The sequence below is a fragment of the Parasteatoda tepidariorum genome, chromosome 10 (assembly GCF_982258835.1).
Source record: "Parasteatoda tepidariorum strain Cologne lab strain chromosome 10, Ptep-v5.0, whole genome shotgun sequence".
In the NCBI taxonomy this organism is placed as follows: Eukaryota; Metazoa; Arthropoda; class Arachnida; order Araneae; family Theridiidae; genus Parasteatoda; species Parasteatoda tepidariorum.
This window is the reverse complement of record NC_141764.1, coordinates 31,455,733-31,477,394: the sequence shown is the minus strand read 5'-3', so window position 1 is coordinate 31,477,394 and position 21,662 is coordinate 31,455,733. Positions and strand designations below refer to the sequence as shown.

The 21,662-nt window shown below is 27.9% G+C and overlaps 1 protein-coding gene across 1 annotated transcript in view; it reads right to left on the bottom strand.

Moving 5' to 3' along the window:
• Positions 1–15,677, bottom strand: part of LOC107455071 (homeobox protein six1b) — a 52,895-nt gene extending 37,218 nt beyond the window's left edge. The window contains exon 1 of the mRNA XM_016072487.5: positions 14,375–15,677. Within this exon, the coding sequence (XP_015927973.1) occupies positions 14,375–15,057 (683 nt within the window). The 5' untranslated portion in view covers positions 15,058–15,677. The remainder of the gene's footprint in view (positions 1–14,374) is intronic.
• Positions 15,678–21,662: the final 5,985 nt, after the last annotated feature.

Below are 21,662 nucleotides of genomic sequence, written 5' to 3'. Positions count from 1 at the left end.
TACTTCTATTATTAATTCTATTATTATTCTAGTATTCTAATATTAATTTATAGCTTTTGGGAATTCCAAGAACCTCGGTAATTTTTATCGAAGCACTTTGATAATGATTTTGGAAAAACTAACAATAAAATAAGGTCTTATAATATGTGATAAAGTATCAAAAATTTTTAAATTTTATCATTAAAATTTATTGGCAGGGCACAAAAAGAGAAAGAAATTAAGAAGAGTATTATGAAAAGAAAAATCTACACAATACGCCATTTTTAGAGGAAATTATTCTTATTTATTATGACTTCGTAATGCCACAATTAGAATAAAGCAACAACTTAAAAAGCGCAAAATTGATTTTTAATTTATTACATTAAGTTTCAGAATGAAGGTGTTTAAAATCTTCAAAACAAGCAATTTAATTTTTACCCAATAAAAGTACATATTGCAGCAATCTTTCTTTCTAAATTATTTAATTTGGTATCTTAATAAGCTTTTTTTTTGTTACTAGTGGATTGCGCCCCCTGCTCGCTAACGCTCTCCAACCCCCGAAAATTGCTACGCAGTCTTATATGGTTTGTTTCGCAAACCGAACTCGCTTCGCTCGCTACTAATTTAGATACATTCCAAATGCACAAAATTCTAAGAATTCAAAACAATCATTCAAATCCATATAACAGCTTTTTTTTTAAAAAAAAGAAAAAATTTCATCTTTTTAGTAAATACTAAGTCATTAAAATAAATTTGAATTCAAATAAATGACATGTAATTCGTTAAACCTATTAGAAATGTGCTATGTCCTAAATATGTCCTAAGATAAAATTTCTAAAACTGATATCTCTTTAAAAAGGTTAAAATTAAGTCTATTAAAAATTGAAATAAGTGAATTGCAGTGGATCAAGCACGACCTGCATAAACAAATAAATTTTCGTAAAACAAATAAATTCGTGATATAAATAAAAAATCGTCAAATAAATTCGTAATATTATTCGTTATTATTATTATTATATTATTATTCGTTATTATCGTAATATTAATTATATTCGTTAATTCGTGAAAAAAAAGCGCTTTCGACAAAATGCTAAAATAGAGATATATCGACAAAGACTACTCACTTATGCCTAGCTTATGCTCTCTCTGGTTATTTCAGTTTCCGTTTTTAAAAGCGCTATATGTTGAGCCAGCTCAGCTAGATTTGGCATGTGACATTTTTAGCGGCAATCATTGGTCGATTTTCTAGCGTTGCCATTCGGGGAGTTGTAATGAGGCGTTTTTCTGTCGCCGTGTTAGAGAAATATATATATAGATACTGAATAATGATATAAATATTTTATTTTACATTATCTCATCGGTGGATGATTTGTTGATCAACTTATAAATAAAGCTATATATGTATAAATTATGTTGACTTTTTCATGAATTTTCGTATTTAAATTTAAAAAAAGGTAATTTAATTTTATTAACATTCATATTTCGGTTCAATTATATTGATAAGATCTCAGACTGAAGCCGTTTTAACTACCTAATTACATCCCGATTGAGACCAAAAAACGGAAGCTTATAAAAAGAGGGAGATATCAAAACAATTCCAGCGTAACGAATAAGTTTTCAAGCTTTCATTTTATTGGTGAGGCCTACCACAATGACGAATCAAGCACGCCCACATTTGTGTTTTAAGAGGCGTAATAATGCAAGGGAACTGACAACAACAACAACAACACCAAAAAAAAAGTTCAGAAGCAATCTCTGATGACGGCTCTGAGAAAACAATCAAGAAATAGAAAAGATCCACCAACAGTTCTATTGTTTAAATCATGCCGACCACAATGATAGGTCGGATAATTTTGAGCTGGCTTCCGTTTCAAATGATGCTTTCGAATAGTGGAAGAGATAATGGAACTTTCAGGGTTAATTGGTGTCGAGAGAAAATTTAGATGCAGTTTGTTTAGCAACTTAAATTACTTTGAAGAAATCTATTGTGTTGCGAGGAAATTACTTACGGAAATCAACTTATGGCAATTTTTATTTTTTCTTGTAGGCATCTGATAGTTAAAGGTAAAAGAAAGTGGAAAATACACACGGGAAAAAAATCTAGTTAAATTACCGTGTTGTTTAGTAACATTTCTGCTTTTAAAAAAGTGTCTTTATAAAAACATTTAAACCTTTCATTCGGTAGTTTCTCCATTCATATAATAACGGTTTACCATAAATTCTGGGTTTCATAATTATAGTTCTAATTATCACACATTTAGCAAAAAATACAAAACTGAAAAATTAATTTAACAGAATAAATGCCATGCTCTAAAGCATCATGCTAAAATTACGAAATTTTACTACGTTTACCAAAGTTTATCACAGATTATTAAACAATATTTTATTGTTCATTTTACCAAAATCATTTACAAAGCGCTTCGGTAACAACTACCGAGCTTTTTGGTGTTCCCATAGAGTCAGAAATACAAAAACTTTTACCATATTCTGGTAGTTTAGACCATATTTTTTTTGCCGTACAGGCACATATTTTATTTACTGAGACATCAAATGTACAATGACGTAATTACATTGAAATTTCGAGAAAGGTTAATTTTGTATAGGTTTTTTCCAACAGTATTCAAAATATTTTATTTTCAGGCATTTTATAATCTAAATAATTACTCCCCACAAGTTAATTTACTTTTTTATACTTCTATTATTTTTGAAAACCTTTGAAATTTAAGACTGTTATCCTCAAAACACTTAAAAAAATGTTTAAATTACTTTTATGCACTTCGCTTACTTCCTAGTTTAACCCCCCCCCCCTACAACATTTTAGACTTACAAACTTCATATGGAAGCAAGCTTTGTTAAAGTTGTAATCTATTTTAATACTTTTGGTCATTATTTTATAACTCATGAAATTGGTTTCAAAACAATTACAATTACAGAATTTTCATAAATTTTATATTATGAAACAAAAAAAACAAAAAAAACTATTATTTATGAATTTGAGCTTGAACAAACAATTTGATGTTTCCGGAAGAACTGATCCTATGTTAGTTTTGTTATAGTTCTCATTGTATAGTGCATCAAAAAAAAAAAAAAAAAAAAAAAAAAGAGGACCATGCTGAATAGCTTTTGATTTAATAATCTGATCGTCACGCCCTAGGACTAACTCTTAATGGTTTGAGGAGGCGATCTCAAATATGCAAATCAATTAGTGCAGACGATAATTTCAGTTACTGAATTAGACACAAAAATGTACTTACTTTAAATAAACCTATCTTTTTTTTTAAACGGGTTTGGATTTCTGACCCCCAAAATATAGGGGGTAGTCTAGGAAGTATGGTCCCCATATTTTGGTCAAGAGAGCGATCCAAAGTTTGGTCCCCTTAATGTTTAGATTACTTTTTGCGTATTTCACCATATCCCGAGAACTTTTTAAGTAAATTAAAAAAAATTTGCACGCAATTATGAAATTCGCTTATCCAAATATATGTAAAAAAATCAATTTTAGTAAATGTTTTGTATTTTTTAATAATGCGTTTAATAATAGTCGAAAAATTTTGTCGATTTCGTCAAAAATATGATAGTCGAATTACAATTTTTTAAATCATTTTAAAGTACGTAATTTTGCATGGCAAAATACAAAGTTTGGGAGAAATCGATTGAATAGTTCCTGAGGAATCGAAATTTTAAAGACGTTGTATATTTACTTTTAGAAATGCCAACTGATCTCCTTGAAAATCAATTAGTTGTGTAATTAATTCATCATGTTGAATATAGGTTATTCTACTTTTCATAATCACGCATTATGTACTTAATTAAACTAAGTTTTACTTACATCGCTATTAATTTCAGAAAGGTTATTTAAATGCCTATTTCTGGAGTTAAAAACTAAATTCAAGTTTTTAATTCTTAAAAACTTGAAGCTAAATCCATCTAAGCTCTTCCATAATTTCTCCTCTAAAGAAAATAAAACTAATTTTTCAGAATAAAAACTACATCCACTTTACTTGAATATTAAATTTTATAAAAGAATTTTCCGAGAAAAATAATGAGGAATCTACCATAATTAAAAAAAAGAGCCATAATTAAAAATTACCTAATAATTAATAATTAGAATCTACCATAATTAAAAATTAGAGACACAAGCTTATTTCAAAATAATGAAAAAGTTCTTATTAGCATTCTCAAACAGACGTAGATAAACAATAGTGACAAATTAAACCTCTTTAATCCACGACTTCAATTCAAGAATCTTTCTTAAGAAAAGCAACAAACTTTGCATTATTCTCAAACCAACTTTAAATAATATTCATAAATTAAGCCTCTTCAATCCACCAATTCAACCTTTTTAATCTAATAACTTTTCCTTAGAAAAACAGAAACAAACCTAGAGTAAAAAGAATAAAAAAATGACTATATCGTAAGAGACATAAGCATACTCTAATCCGAAACAACCCCAGTATTTTTATTCAAATTCATCATAAACAACAACTACCAATCAAAACCTCTTCCAATCCACCATTTTATCCTAAATACTTACTTATTAACACAATCCATATCTTATTTAGACTCTATTGCAATGTATAAGCTGACTCAAATCTGAAATCATCACGTCATTCTGAAAGCTAAATAAACAATATTTATAAATTAAACCTCTTCAATCCACCAATTTAACCTCTTTAATCCTTTCCTCTCCTTATAAAAACAGCAATCAACCTTCATAATTAAAAAATGACTGCATCATTAGGAACATAAGCATACTCAAATCCGAAATCAACCCAGTATTCTCAATTCAATTCACCGTAAACAACAATTAAAAAACCTCTTCCAATCCTCCACTTTATCCTACACACTTACTTATTAACCCAATCCATATCTTATTTAGACTCCATTGCAATGAAACAATATTTATAAATTGAGTCTCTTCAATCCACCAATTTAACCTCCTTAATTCTTTCCTCTCTTTATAAAAACAGCAATCAACCTTCCTAATTAAAAAATGACTGCATCATTAGGAACATAAACAGACTCAAATCCGAAATCAACCCAGCATTCTCAATTCAATTCACCATAAACAACAATTACAAAACCTCTTCCAATCCTCCATTTTATCCTAAGCACTTACTTATTAAGGGGACATTGAACATCTCGCTGAACGAAAATGCGGCGTGAAGTGACTTTTGCAATAACTGCTACAAAAAATTTAATTTTAATGATAGGTTTCTAAATTTTTTAATATTTATTTGTTAGGTTTTTTTTAATGTATTTCTGCAGTAAAATATACAAATTAAGTTAGACAATAATTTTTATTCATACAATTTATAGGCAAATTTTTTGTCAAATTTTCAAATTATGTCATCAGTAAGGTACATATAAAACTACAACTACTCAATATAATTGTCTGAAAAAAATTATGCACACAATATATAGCCTAGAGTATACAGTATACCTAAAATTAGACTAAAATGCACAATTTTTTGCAGAATAAAAAATTGACTGTTTCAAAATACCATATTTTGCTGATTTTCGGCTATTAAATTTTACTCCAGATTTCAAAATGTTTAAATTTTTAACTAAATTTGAGGTTTACTGTATAAAACAATCAATGATGTATAAGCCTACCAAGTTTTATCTTTTTAAATTGTATAGAACAAGAGATATATGTACCTAAGTAACAAAAAATAATGTTTTGAGAAAAACAGATTTAAAGGTAAAAAAAACATATAGTTAAAAATAATTCATAAATTTAAAGCTCTCCAGCACCATAACTTGTTTTATCTCGAGGTAGCGGGTTCGAATCCCACCGTAACCCTGGATATATTCTTTGTGATGTCTTTCTCTGAATTGTTCTATCTGCATTTTCTACTTGACAATGACTTATAAGCCTATATTGAGCACACAAGTCAGCAAATGCATGTAATTTCAATAAATCAATAAATAAGTTAGATTCCGTCACTAACGATCCACAAAAGAGCTTCTTTCTTTATTTCGTTTCTAGGCGCAAGGCAGAATGTAAAAAAACATAAAAAACAGTAGAATTCTAAAGTAAACAGAAAACGAAACCTTGAAATGTGGGCGTGGCACTTTTGTTTACTTTTGTTTTATTGCTTTTAAAGCACTTTAAATTTATGAAAATTAGCAAACCTATATATTTTCTTAATCAGAAAAGTATAGGCTAATAGATGATGTCAAATTCAAAAAATCAAATTTTTGAAAGAATTTTACTTCACTGTCCCCTTAACCCAATCCATATCTTATTTAGACTCCATTCATTGCAATGTATAAGGTGACTCAAATCTGAAATCATCACGTCATTCTGAAATCTAAATAAACGATATTTATAAATTGAACCTCTTTAATCCTTTCCTCTCCTTATGAAAACAGCAATCAACCTTCCTAAGTAAAAACTGACTGCATCATTTGGAAGATAAGCATGCTCAAATCCGAAATCAATCCAGCATTCTCAGTTCAATTCACCCTAAACAACAATTACAAAACCTCTTCCAATCCTCCATTTTATCCTAAACACTTACTTATTAACCCAATCCATATCTTATTTAGACTCCATTGCCAGACTAGCACCTAGTTTCGTTGAGGTATGCTTTAAGCACCTATTTGAATTGACGCTTCATTTCCAGCGTACCTATTTTCGGAAAGGTATCTGAAAAGCCCTCCTCTACTTGGAGACCATTTAATTTTTTTCCACAACCTCTCTTCTCAATGAAATAAGAATAATTACCGAGAGGGAAAAGTGCTCCCGTTCTACTAGAGATAGGACTCCTTATCTACCGCAGGTAATGTTCTGTGAAACGATCTTTTCCTTTATTTAAAGTAATATTTTGTCGGCCCTCTTCATAAATTTTCCAAGGATCAGGAAGTGGTGAAGAAGCTTATCTCGATCCAGGAATAGCGGCATCAGGAGTGTAGTTAACTACAGGGCGATGCTCCGATGTAAATTTTCTGTATCTTTACTTAGCAGTCGGTTCTAATTTTCTGCTTCAATTAGATGTCGTTTAAGGAGTGTTTAAATTAGACTGGAGTCTAATGACTGCGGAGGGCTGTGTTAAAGGGATTGAATGATTACCAAGTAAACAGAAACAAAGCTTGAAACTTGTAAAAAATTTATTTAATTGATAAAATTGGATGCTCCAATCTAAATGTTTTGTATCTCAGCAATCGATTCTAGTTTTCTGCTTTTAGGTGTCTTTTAAGGGATGTTTTAATTAGATTGGGGTTTAATGACTGTGGAAAACAGTGTCAGAAAGTTAAGTGATTGCCCTAAAATCAAAGACAGGGCTAAAATAATTTTTAAAAAAATCTATTGGAAAAAACTGGATGCTCTGAAATAAATTTTCTGTATCTTTACTTAGCAGTCGGCTCTAATTTTCTGTTTCAATTGAATGTCGTTTAAGGAGCGTTTAAATTAAGCTGGAGTATAATGACGTCAGAGAGTCTAACGTTAAAGGATAGATTTATTACTGAGTAAACGAAGACAAAGTGTGAAATTTGTAAAAAAAATAATTCAATTAATAAAATTGAATGCTCCTATTTATATGTTTTGTATCTTAGCAATCGTTTCCAGTTTTTTGCTTTTAAATATCTTTGAAGAGATGTTTTAATAAGACTGGGGTCTAATGACTAAAGAAAGAAGTTATTAATTGCTGTGGAAGTTGGTGTTACAGAATTAAGAGATTATTCTAAAAGCGAAGACGAGACTAAAAATAAGCAATAATAATAATAAAACCCGTTTAATAAATCTAAAGGCTCAGAACTAAATTTTCTTTATCTTTACTTCGCAGTTGATTCTAATTTTCTACATTTAAATGCCATTTACGGGAACTTAAGACTAGAGTATAATAAACGAAGAGGGTTGTGTTACAGAATTAAATGTTTACCTTGGAAGCGTAGACTATGCTTGAAATAAGTCAAAAAATAAAGTTATAAATTTTATAAAAACATATAACACTTTATTATTAGCACATTTTTATAAATTTCATAAAATCGGGTATATTTCCTGTGTTTTCCCTGAAGTCATTTAACAATGAGTTTTAAATTTTCTGCTTCAATTAGATGACGCTTAAAGGACCTTTAAATTCAATTGTAGTTTAATGGTTGCAGAACGCTGTATTACGAGATTGACTGATTACTGCTTTGTTACGGAATTAATTGATTACCATAAAAGCGAAGACAATACTTGAATTAAGTCCAAAAAATATCCTAATTCAAAAAACCGGATTCATGAAATCGATTGTTCCCGTGTAAATTTTTTGTATCTGTGCTTAATAGTAAATTTTAGTTTTCTGCTTCAATTAGGTGTTGTCTAATCACTAGACCAATTTAGATATTCATTAGACTCTTATGGGTGTTTAAATTCGACTGAAGTGTCTAATGTAGAAGGCTGTGTTGGATGATTGATTATTGCTGCGTTAGGAGAGAGATTCATTAATCAAGTATATATATATATATATATATATATATATATATATATATATATATATATATATATATATATATATATATATATATATATATATATATATATATATATATATATATATATATATATATATATATATATATATATATATATATATATATATATATATATATAAAGAGAGAGAGAGAGAGAGAGAGAGAGAGAGAGAAAGAGAGAGAGAGAGAGAGAGAGAGAGAGAGAGAGAGAGAGAGAGAGAGAGAGGAATTAGAGTTTAAAAAAAATTGAAAAGTGAAGATGAAATATGTCAAAAATTATTTTATTTAATGAACACCAGAAAAATGGCAAATACATATTTATATTTTTAATTATAGATTCATTTGTAAAACAAACAAAAAAAAACGAAATATTAATCTTCTGATCCATTTCTAATAAAATTTATATATTACTCACGAAGCAAATTAAAGGTTTCATGTTTAACTAAGAAGTTGAAGTTATATAACAAATAGGAATAGAAAAATTGATATTTTGCGCCATTTTCTTAATCAGTATAGCACGAAGCAAGTGCTACCCAGAGATGTGCGAAACTTAACAGAACAACTATAAATAAATGTTACGATCTTCCAATAATTATAAAAAATAGCCTGCATGCGCTAAATAATGTTTTTTCCTCTAAGGAAAAAGCTATCGACGAATAGTCTTTACTTTCCCGGAATATTCTGGGTCTTTCTTGACTCAAACTTTTTCTTGATTCAAACGACATTGTAATTCCCTACATAGAATTTTATAAAACTCCAGGAAGGAGTTTTCTTAAGACTCTATGAAAACAGCAGAATTATTACATTATTGTTAAATTACGACGAATTGCAAATTTTTAGTTCCAATTTACAGTAATATCAACAATTTATTAATTTATTAATTAAACCATCAATATTCCGTAAATTTGGTGCCTTCTTCCGGTAGCAATGTAAACTCAAAGAAATATTAAGATTATAAAGAGTTATATGATCAAAAAAATTTTCACTCTTTATAACACATTTTCCCATCGATATGTTAATTAACATCGTTTCGCAAGAAAATCTACAGTTAATCCATCGATAAAAATTTAAATGAATTGTGATAAATGTTTCCCGATCAACTTGAATGTCAAATAGCTTTTCGAATTGATTGTTTGTCAAATAGCTTTTTCGAATTTTTACCTCCAATTTTTAACGGTTATTAAGAGTTTACCTAAATCACATGAACTTTTTTTTCATTATAATTTGGAATCATAACCCATATAAACAATTATAGCAATGACGGCAGTCTTTACAACCTAACACGCTATACTTTAGTATATGCAGGGTGCACAATAAGGACTTATTTTTAGAGGTCTTATCAATTTTAGAGGTCTTATTTACCTTTAGAGGTCTTATCAAATATGAAAATAAATAGTTTATACATTAGACGACGCAAATAAATGTTGTAAGTGGGAAGGAAACAAAAACGTTGTCAAAATGTAGCGAAACAATACTAGAAAACAGTAGGACTGAAAACATATAAACTTCGTATTCAAATTCACTACTTTAATTCATTTAAATACTGATTCGAGAAAAGTTTCTAAAATACTCTAAATATTTCTTAATTGAGCTATAATTAAACGTTTGAAAAAAAATTATTAAAAAGAGCTACAAAATTACATATTTTAAACCATTAATTATCGTTTTACAATAATCTAATTAATAATTTTTTTAAAAAAATTGAGAATTAGTGAACTTTGGGAAAAAAATATGTTTACAGATCTTTAGATGGATAAAAATAAGATAAGACTTAGTAAATAAAAAATACAAACCTTTTTTCTCTTTAAGAAATCGAAAATAATTAATAAGTAACTATATTTTATTATTATAAAGTTTGGAGAATGTTAAACCATAATATATAGTTCAATCTCTGCAATTTTAATACAATGCAAAGTTGTAACACATTGTCATACTTCTTAAATTTGATTACATGATATTTTGGCTCAGTTTGAACGAAAACGCCGTTTATTTTAGTACTTATTTAAGTTGTAACAAGTTTTTACGATCGATATGATTCAATGCAGTAATATTATAGTTCAAAGTTGCACCCATTTTTGCACCAAATTTATATGATTTATAATTAGTTAACGTACACAGTCACTAAATCTTCACATTTGAAATGTACCATATCTTGCAACTGCTCCATACAATTTCAAAATGATACCACATCTTGAAGCTATATATAACTTTATTATCAAGATTCAAATTCTTCGTTAAAAATAACATTATTTAATTACGAAAAAAGTTACTAATTTAAATTTTTTTTAACTAAATTGCTCTTGAAGTTAGTTGTTGACGGCTTATTATTGCATAAATTTATTAAAACTTTTAATTTTCACCTATGACATGTAAATATGTGTCTGAAAAAGTTTCATAAAAAAAAATGTATCGATAATGAAGACAAATGTTACGAAAATTTAGCAGTCCGAATATTTTTTTATATTTTCTCTCTAATAAACGAATTAAAAACTCATCAAAGAGATGCATATTCGTTTTTACACTAAAGTATTCATATAAAAAACCAAAAGTTAAATAAATTAAAAAATTTAATAAACAAAACAACTGTAATATTTTCTAACTGAAGCATATTCAAAATTTACAGCTGAATATAAAAACAGAGATATTTTACATTGAGAAATTTGAAAAATGTCGCGAAGTAAAATCTTGCTGTTTTTATATTTAAGTTTGGAATTGATTATAATGAAAACAATAACAAAATATGATTACTATAATATGTGATACAAATTTTTAAATGTGGTAAAAGTCGATAATTTTATCATAATACCTTCCTTAGAGAAGGGCATAAAACCATTTATACGGTTGAATTTTCTTTTCAATTTTGCATTTTTTACTAAATATGTATTAAGTAAACACTATAATTTTGAAAACCAGAATTTCTGATTATCCTTTACCATATAAATAGGAAAATTACGAAACGAATGGTTTAAATAGCGTATGTTTTGATTTTATTTGTCAAAATTATTTTCTTTTACCAGATATATCATTACCATAAATAAATTTTTTTTCTCCGCGTATATTATCTCTTCAATAAACGAGTTAAAAACTAATCAAAGTGATAAACATTATACGTATTATAAGTATTGTTATAAGTTTTAGTACAAAAAAAAGTAAATGAAAAAATAATAATTAACAAAACAATTTTGATATTTGCTACCTTAAGTATATTCAAAACTTATAATTAAGCATCAAAATAATGATAGACGATATTTTGTAAGGAATCTAATATTTTACGTTAAGAAATTTTTTCAATATCTGATAAAACTAGAACATTGCTATAAAATAATGATTTTTGTTTAATAACAAAATTACTCGCATAAAATAAGTAAATTTTTAATAGAATTATGCCCATAACTTCTGGTAAAATAAGTTTTAAAAAACATGTAAGATTTTATATTTCAATCTTATCTTAAATTTAACTTGCATTGAAACTACAAAAAAAAAGTTCTTTACGGATTAAAAATCTTTTTTAGTAATAACTACAATATTAATTAATTATTACTATCACTAAATATAATATTTATTATTACCTACTTTAGCCTGCATTTATATCGTTAATATTTTTTAGATCATATTTTTCATGAATGAAAGTAAAAATAAGTTACTTAAAAAGTATTTTGTTTTTATAGAGTATTATTGAACTCTTATAAAGCTTTCAAAATTAAAATTAATAAAAAAAATTTGCGTTATTTAGAGAAACAATAATAATTAGTAAATGTGAAAATTAATAAAAAATACATCAAATTATAAACCAATTAATTATATCTTTTAAAAATTCTTTCCTGAGTTGTTAAAAGCGAGGTATTAAGAGTTCGCAATTTAATGTTCACTAAAACAAAGTATAATAATAAATTTATTCACCCACATGAAATGAAACAATAATTTGTTAAGTTTCTATATTAAGATAAATATATCATCACTTTAAACTATTATTACTAATACCAAAAAAAGAAAGAAATTTCGAATATAAACAGCAAAAAATTCATTTAAAAATAATATTTCCAATGTTAATGGACAAAGAATATGAAACATTATAATTTTGATTCCATGCATTTTATTAAAAAAAAAAAATATGTAAGTTCAAAAATAAGTAAAGAATATGTTTATATTCTGGTCGTAGTGGTGTATTGAATGTAAGAATGGTACAAATAAATATGGTGCTGAATGATTACATAGAATTTTAAAATCAAAAAAGGTTGTAATTAAGGATCGGAAACAAAATTTAAAAGGTGATATATTTATATCATAATTGAAAAAGATAAACCGTTATACAATGTATGATCAATTTCAAAGAAGTTATAAATTTAGCAATATTGCGAGAGAAAAAAAGAGGGAACTGACATCTAGAATAAAAGTTTAATGAATTTTTTATTCATATAAAATTTATTTCCTTTTTCATCAGTAAACTTGATGTTTCATTTTAATATGTGTTCACAATTTTAAACAACATATTTCGTTTATAACTAAGACAATTCTTTTAAAAAGTCAACAGATTTATTTAAGCTAAGAATATGGCTCAAAATTATTGATCATTTTTCATTTCTAATCCATTTTTAAACTGGGAAAATTCAATAAATACATATTAATTAAATTACGTTTTAATGGGCAAAAAATAAATTAAAAACAATTAATTACAGAACGTTCTCTTTAAACTTAAAATAAAAGGTAAAAGTTATCAGGAAATAATAATAAACGTAAAAATTTCAATGAGTAGTTATGAATATAATAAAGAAAATAATAAAGAATTCTTTCATTTATCAAAAATATTCAGTTAAAAATACAAAATTCAATTTTTTTAATATTTAGTATGCAGTTTGATATTAAATTATAAATAATAATTTCATTTAATGTAACATCACATAAACTAGATAATTTTTAATGCATTTAATTTCGACTGAAATAAATATCAAAAATTAATTTTTAATACTCCGAAACCTTTAATTCTATCATAACACATAAATATAAGAAACATTCATTTTATTTAATGAGTTAACATTAGTTTACATGATGGTTAGAATAATAAGAAGTGTGTTGAATTGACAATAGTTCAAGCATATTAAAATAATCTGAGGTGTTGTACCAATTCTAAATGTATTCAAAAGATTTTGTGCTTTAAAGTTTAATAGTTTTGTTTTTTAATTTGAAAATATTATTGATAATAGCAGTATAAACACTTTTTCTTAGTAATTAAAAGAAATATCTTTGAGAAATGTACTATAACTTATTGAAAGTGATACAATCAACCTTGTGAAGCATATGCTAAATATCACTAGTCGATGTTAATTTATATTTATTTATTTACTTCTTGATTGTTGATCCCCAAAATAAATAACTTCTTTAATTACAGACACATTAGTTTTTACAGGAAGAAAAATTTAACGTTTGATAAAAAAAGCGGAGCAAACATAAAGCACTGCTCATATAAGTTAATTGGATAGAAAATAATATTTTTCCGCGATTTTTTAACCGAAACAATCAAATTAGCAAGTAATTTCAGCATTAAACTTATAAGTCTCACAAATGTAAAAATTAATTTAGTTATTGCCAAATATAATCAGAAATACTCACTAATATTTAAACTTAACTAAAAATGTAGCAATTGACTACGATAAAATATCATTTCGAAATCAGAACTAGTAAGTGTTTAGAAATAATATTACATCAGTTTACTTTATCTTGGACAACCCACGTTACTATCAAACATCATGTTTGTTAAATATTTTTAAACATTTAAATTCAAGCAATCTCAAAAAAGTGGTATTTAAAGGAAGCTCTGTAAGACAACTAAAATGCCTCCAAAAACGCCCATTCCAAATTAATTTGCAACGGACACACGTAGTTAGCGTAATAATACTAATAATTGTGTTACAAAATATGTAAAGAAACTAACCTGTCTTTGGCTTCAGCAGCCCTGTCCCGTTGCCTCCGATTTTTGAACCAATTGCTAACTTGAGTTGTGGTCAGTCCAGTGGCCTCAGCCAGCTCCCGTTTTTCCCGAGGTGACGGGTATGGATTATGAGCATACCATTCCCTCAAAATGTTCCGGGATTTCTCTTTGAAACAATAACTAGTCTCTTCACCATCCCATATTGTCCTGGGAAGTGGAAATTTTCTTCGAATTCGATATTTTCCTACTGCCCCAAGAGGCCTACCCCTTAGTCTCTCGGCTTCAATGTAATGAGCCTTCAGCCAAAGAGCTTGCAATTTGGGATGGGAAGCCGGTGAGAAATTGTGACTTTCCAGAATCCTGTAGAGCTCCTTAAAGTTCCCTCGGTGAAAGGCCACCAGGGCTTTTGCTTTCAGGACACTTTCATTCTTCTGGAGATGCTCACAAGCTGGCAAGGACCACAGAAATCGTCCCAACCTTTCAATATTTCCAGACTGTTGAAGAACTTCACAGACACAAGCCACTTGTTCTTGTGTGAATCCAAAAGATGGCAACATAGTACTTGGACTTGATGGGTTTACAGCTGTGGAACACGCCGTGGGAGTGGGAATCATTCCTGCCATGGTTGGTAACTGAGACGCAGCAGCCAGGGCCGACGCTGAGTCGGCCATATGACTGACAATCATCAGGTCAGATGGTTTGCCGTCTCCGCAAGAGTCAACTAGGTGTCCAGGGCCGGTTGGAGGCCCAAGAGCGTGGTGGTGACAGTAATTGAGTCGCTCCCAGTCTCTATCCTGCAATCCGCAGACTGGACGCAGAAGGAAACGTGAAGCCAGCTTGATGACTGTAAGTTAATTAGTCCACATTGATAGCAAATTTTTCGTTTGTCATTGCAAAAAGCTTTTAACAGTCAACGTTTGTACTTTCTAAGACAACTGTTCAGTTATTCCACTTTAAAAATTAATTCTTTATTCCAAGAAACTTCCATTTCTAGTTCGAAAACAGATCACAAACGAAAAAAAATCTTGCTAAGATTCAAAGCTTATATTTTTTATAATTCATTATGGAACTAAAATTATCGTCGAAGTTGCAGATGTCATCGATCAAAACCAAAATTGCTTCTGAGAGCAAATATTTAGTTCTTTCAACAAATAAAAAGTCGCCTAACCGGAATCCGCAATAACTTCACTCCGGACTGAGGAAGTTTTTTCCTTTCTACCACGATGCTGGTCCGTGCGGTTGATTCTTGCAGCCAGCTGATTCAAATTGATGTTATCATTTACTATCAGAGCTTTAGTTTTGTTGTGGGAAGGGATTTTCTGGCCGTTTATTGGCTGACGGTAGCGAAGGCACAGGGGGGCGTTGTCATGACGACGCTGCCAATCAAACGAGTGAGATGCCCCGCCCATCATCGCTTCAACGCAGTTGAAGAACTAGCCGCTCTCATGGATTCCTGGACGTAAGATAAGTTTCTGTTTATCTAATTTTTTTTCGCTCCTTTTTGCGCCTTTTCTTAAAGTGTAGGGTGGTAAAGATTCGGTGTAAGATAATATTTATTTAACCATTCAATTCTTTATTTTTCATACTCTAGATCGGAAACTAAATATTTCGGAACTTCTTTATTGTGGTAATGAGAAAAATAAAATAAATACCTTCCTTCTTACTTAAGCAAATATCCTTTTCAATAATCTTGATGTAAATTTGCTAAACTGTTGAGGTATTTAAATAAAAGTCTAGCTTCTAGTTTTGCCAAAATATTTTTTTTTTAAATATCTCCTTTATCAAAAAATTTACATAATATTTCTATGAATGAATAAATCTAAAGTGTTACTCTAATAGATAATTTTTTAGCTTTCATAAATAATAAAAAAAGCACAACTGATCATATAGTAAATAAAAGCATTTACTAAAGTTAAGTGTCATTTTTTTTCCTTTTTTTTTTGTATTTTTTTACACGATTATTTCTTTTCTTCATTTTTCTTTTTTTTTTAAAAAAAGAAAAGGCCCCTTGTATTCAACAAATTGAAAGCGTATAAAAAACGAAATGTTTCAAAATTCTTTTTTTTTTTAAATAAAAAAAAAAATTCTTCGCATTCATTAGAATTGAAACGTATTATATATTAAATTAAAAACTATAATAGCTGTAAAAGTAATTTTTAAAAATATCAAAAGTACAAAAAAAAAAATTATTAGTTAGTTTCATAACGCTAACTTTTAATATAAATTGAATATATATTGAAAAAATTTGTCGAGTAGGTGTTTCACGAAATGCTATTCTAAGTTTGAGACAGCTTATTCTATGCGCTGTAATGAGAAATGTTCTACCTGATCTACTATTCTACTTTATAAGGAAATATACTACAATAACTACTATTGCATAAAAGATGAAATTATTTAGGAAAATGTATTTCTTATGATTCTTAATTAATTAATTTTTTTAATTTCGCAATTTAAATTCCAATTAAGGTCAAACAGAATTTCTCAATTGTGTTTGATGTATTCATAAGTAGACACAGTTAAATTAAGTATCTAAAAAATATTTTTTAAATTTTTTTAAAATTTTTGCATTATTTTTTTACTGGAATTTTTTTTAAAAAAAAATTTAATATTATTAATTAATATTAAAAAATTTATAATTTCTAAAAAATAAATAATTTCTAAAGAATAATAATTTTTTTAATATAATTAATTAATAATAAATTTAAGAAATAAATATTTATTAATTTTATTATTCAGTGATCAGTTAGCTATGAAAGCTTAGTATGACGGGATTTTAAAATCATATTTAGAAATTAGATCAATTTCTCTTGCATTGAAACGGCAACTTAAATTATTCTTATTTACAAAAAATAATAAATGCATATTCTTTTCCTAATAAATCAAAAAGAAATTAATAGCCTATGGAGTCGAGGTGACGTAGTTTTTCACTTAAAAGAACTATTTATGTTTAGAACAATTAAACTAAATCTTACTTCCCCATTCTAAACATCTTAACTAATTTAACGAATGAATGCGCTGTTGATGCATTTTGTTAGACGACAGGACAAAGCTGGCAACTTTACAAAAATAGTTTATCAGCATTAGTTTTGGTAGCATAAGAAATAACCACGTGATAACGAAACAATATGCCAAGAAAATAACTTAAGTTATAAGTTATTTGTTTTAAATCTCTCTTTTAATCAAGGTGTTAAATTTACAAATTGTCTCAATTTATTTTTAGAGATTTTTGAGGAAAGAAAAAATGAGCTCTTCATCAGGCAGCCGAATACAATTATATTTTTTCAGCAACTCTATAAAGACCGATTTCGTTGAAAAAGAACTTCTGTTCTCGAAGAATAGAATAGAATTATTCCATATTATTCAGAGTTACAGTAATTCTTTAAATATTTAATTTTAACGAGGATCTTTTAGTTTAAAATCGTTTGTGTGCTTTTTGATGATTTTCCAGATGAAATTCTAGTTCCTTTTAAAAGATTTATTCTATTTTTAAAGGTTATTTTTTAATCAAGGTGTTAAATTTATAAATTGTCTCAGATTATTTTTAGAAATTTTGGAAGAAAGAAAAAATAAGCAATACGAATACAATTAAATGTTTTCGGATTCTCTATTAAGACCGATTTCGTTGAAAAAGGATTTCTGTTGAAGAATGGAATGAAATTATTCCATATTATTTAGAATTACAGTAATTCTTTAAATATGCAATTTTAATAGGGCTCTTTTTAAATTTAAATTGTTTTAGTGTTTTTTGATGATTTTCAAGATGGAATTCAAGTTTCTTTTGAAAGATTTGTTCTATTTTTAAAGGTAAAAGAAAAAATTAAAAGCACTTAAAATACAACGAAATATGAACTCCAAAAAAAATTTAAAAAAAAGAGGGCTGAAAAAAAAAAGCATCCCTTAAATAATTGCAGGAATTTATCGATTGATTCGAAGTACGAGACACTGAGCACAAATTTAACGTAACTAAATATTTATTAAAATGTACTCAAATATTTAAAGAAAAATTTTTTTAGACCGGGATAGATTGATTGGCAGGGGGCTGAGCACACGCATGTGAGCTCTGGAGTTCGAATCTAGCCGGCCGAAGACTCCCCGTGTAGTGATGATTAGTGCACGTTAAATCTGCCAGGTCACAAAGTCCTCCATGTTCCCATAACAAATCAATATCTCTGGGTGTACTGAATTGGAGAGTGATCGTTCTCTGGTTCAGGTCAAAATTACAATCTGTGAATGAATGAATGTATATATGAATGGGTCCACCCTGCAAACGGGAGTGACGTATGGGTGTGGCAGAAGTCGAATTTTTGGACTACTAGAAAACTCGCACCTCCCTGCCTTAATAGCCGACGAAACCAGCAACAAAAAATACTTACTATGCAAGGATTTTTCATGAAACTGAATTTTTTACACTTTACTCTTTTTACTAAATGATTAGAATTTAAGAAACCTAAAATACTCAATATCTTTTTAGATTCCAATAATTACATTTAATGTTTTGCGATGCATAGACAAATAATACTTTTTAACGAAGTATTTCGTAAAAAAAATTACATTGAAATAAAACACTTCAATAATTTTCTGAACATTAATGCATTACAAGATTAATCCATTGAGAGATTATTGTTAATTGATGAATGATAAATTTTACTTCTAAGATTTAAACTTAACAACATAAAATATGAAAAGCTCCTACACTTAAACGTCAAATTAGTCCTTGAATGTTTATTAATTTTTAAATAAACTATCTAACTGAATTGGATTAACTATTTTTTCAAAGATTTGATGTTTTGCTATGCATATACAAATAATACTTTTTAACAAAGCATTTTGTGAAAAAAAATTGCATTTAATTAAAACACTTCAATAATTTTCTGAAATTTTGCATTAATTCATTGAGAGATTATTGTTAATTGATGAATGATAAATTTTACTTCTAAGATTTAAGCTTAAAAACATAAAATATGAAAAGCTCCTATACTTAAACGTCAAATTAGTCCTTGAATGTTTATTAATTTTTAAATGAACTATCTAACTAATTATATAATAAACTATCTAAATAAACTATCTAACTAACTTAAATAAACTAACTTTGATTAACTATTTGATTACATTAAATTCGGGTTCAACGGCTCGATTTAATTTACTGTTAAGTTTATGAATTTTTATAGTTGTGTCGTTCTTTCCGTGATTCATTCTCGATGAAAATAGAAAAAAAATATTAAATTATCTCTTAAAACTTTTAAAATGATAATTTTTTTTTATAGATTTTCGATTTAAATTTTTTTTTATGCTTTTGCGTATATGCTATAACATTATTCGGCAGCATAATATCTTTCAAAAAAGGCAGAAAATAAATGAACTTCTATGAAATCAGAATTCCTCAAAACCCTAAAGCAATAAAAATCGTAATTCCAGGTTCCGAATCAGTAATTTAAAACTATACATTTGTCAGTTTTTATTATTAATTTTTTTTTTAAATTTAATTTTATTGGAGTTTAAAGTAATGAAAACCAATTGGGAGGATTTTTCTAACATAAATTGCCCGAAAACAGATATTATTAAACATTATAAATAAAGCAAATGTATGACGAATGTATCAAACAAATGTCAAAAAGGAATTACTGGTATAATTTCGTCAGAAAAAATTAAAAAAGAATTTAAATTACCACACGCTTCATATCTCAAGTTTAAATTACATAGGTGCCGAATAAAATAAACATGCACCATCAATTTATTTGTGAAAATTAAATACGGAGTAATAAAAGCATATTTAGAATTTCCCTTACCAATTCTACATTTGAATTTGGTCGAGAGAAGAAAGATTTCTTAAGCTGAAAATAATCTAAATCAATTTACGAAAATTTTATACTACATTCAGATGTTTAAATTTAGGTAAAAGTTTTTGATGTTTTGTAATGACCAAGATGAAATCCAATACCGTTTTATTATATCAATTTTATTCTCAGCGGGAACAATTGATATGAATTATACTATTCTCAAAAAGAACAGACAAATAGAATAGTTTTCTTAGAGGGAAATATGTTTAATAACACGAGTATAGGAGAAAAATGTAGTTTTTCAAATATCGTTTTTGTACTTGTTAGTAACGCGTATGACATCATTATTGTATTTATGCATATGATATCAAGCTCAATAAGTTATAAAAAATGCCTGCAATGAGAAATTCCGTTATTACTCATGAAATCTCTCTGTTCATTAAATATTTTTGGATAGAGAGATTTTCATGCTAAACTTCATGCATAAGCATGAAGTTTAGAAAAAATCTCTCTCATGAAAAATCATGAAAATCTCTCACACTAAAAAGCATGAAGTTTTGCGTGAAGGTTTATTTTGTAAAAATTATCTTTCTGCATTAGATAGTTTTGATATTTTTCTGCTTGGAATAGTTTTTCTGAATAAAAAAGTTTTGTGCTTGAAAGAAATTTTGTCGCAAGTAGATCTCTGGTAAAGTGCTTTGGATATGAGAAGTTTCTCCAAAACAAAACGTCCTGCATTAGCATCTACTTGGGAGATGCTTATATATATGAAACATTTCTGCGTAAATAGCTTTTTATGGAGATTTGCCTGCGTTAAAGACCTATTGAAAAAAATTTAATTTCAGCAAAAGCTCCATGTAATACGTTATATTGTGAGAAAAGTCCAATGGCTGATTAGCTTCGCTCTTCCGGATCACAGGTCCGAGGTTCTATCCCTTTACCAGGCAACCTTTCTTATCATCAATGGATCGATAAATGAGTACCAAGCATGCTTGAAGAACTAAGTACTAGGGATTCCTTGTTCGGCTGACAATCCGACTGGAACATCTATTCCTGGCCCAACAGTCCAAGGTTAAGAAAATTGAAATGATGGGTACAATAGGCCATGGCTCTTCCTTGGCTGTTGCGCAATTAAGTTTTTTTTTTGTATTTGATATTGCGAGAATTTAATTAATACAATAAATTTCCCCGTAACAGTGAAAAGACAATATTAAAGATGTAAAAATTGCATGTCTATACGAGGAAAAATTACTAGTCTTCCATGATTACAGTTAACTTTTTATAGATTGAAATGTATTATCCGCTCTTAACAATATCGAACGAAAAATAGCAAAATGGAAGACATTTTTTATTTATTCTTTCAATCAATACAGAAAGGTGAAAAACGAACATTATTTTCTTCCTGGAATCTTAACTTTATGTTTCTGCAATTTTTAGGAATGTTGCAGCACACTTAAGAATAATTACGCTGTTGTTATAGACCACGCATCTAACATGCTTTCTTATGTCCAATC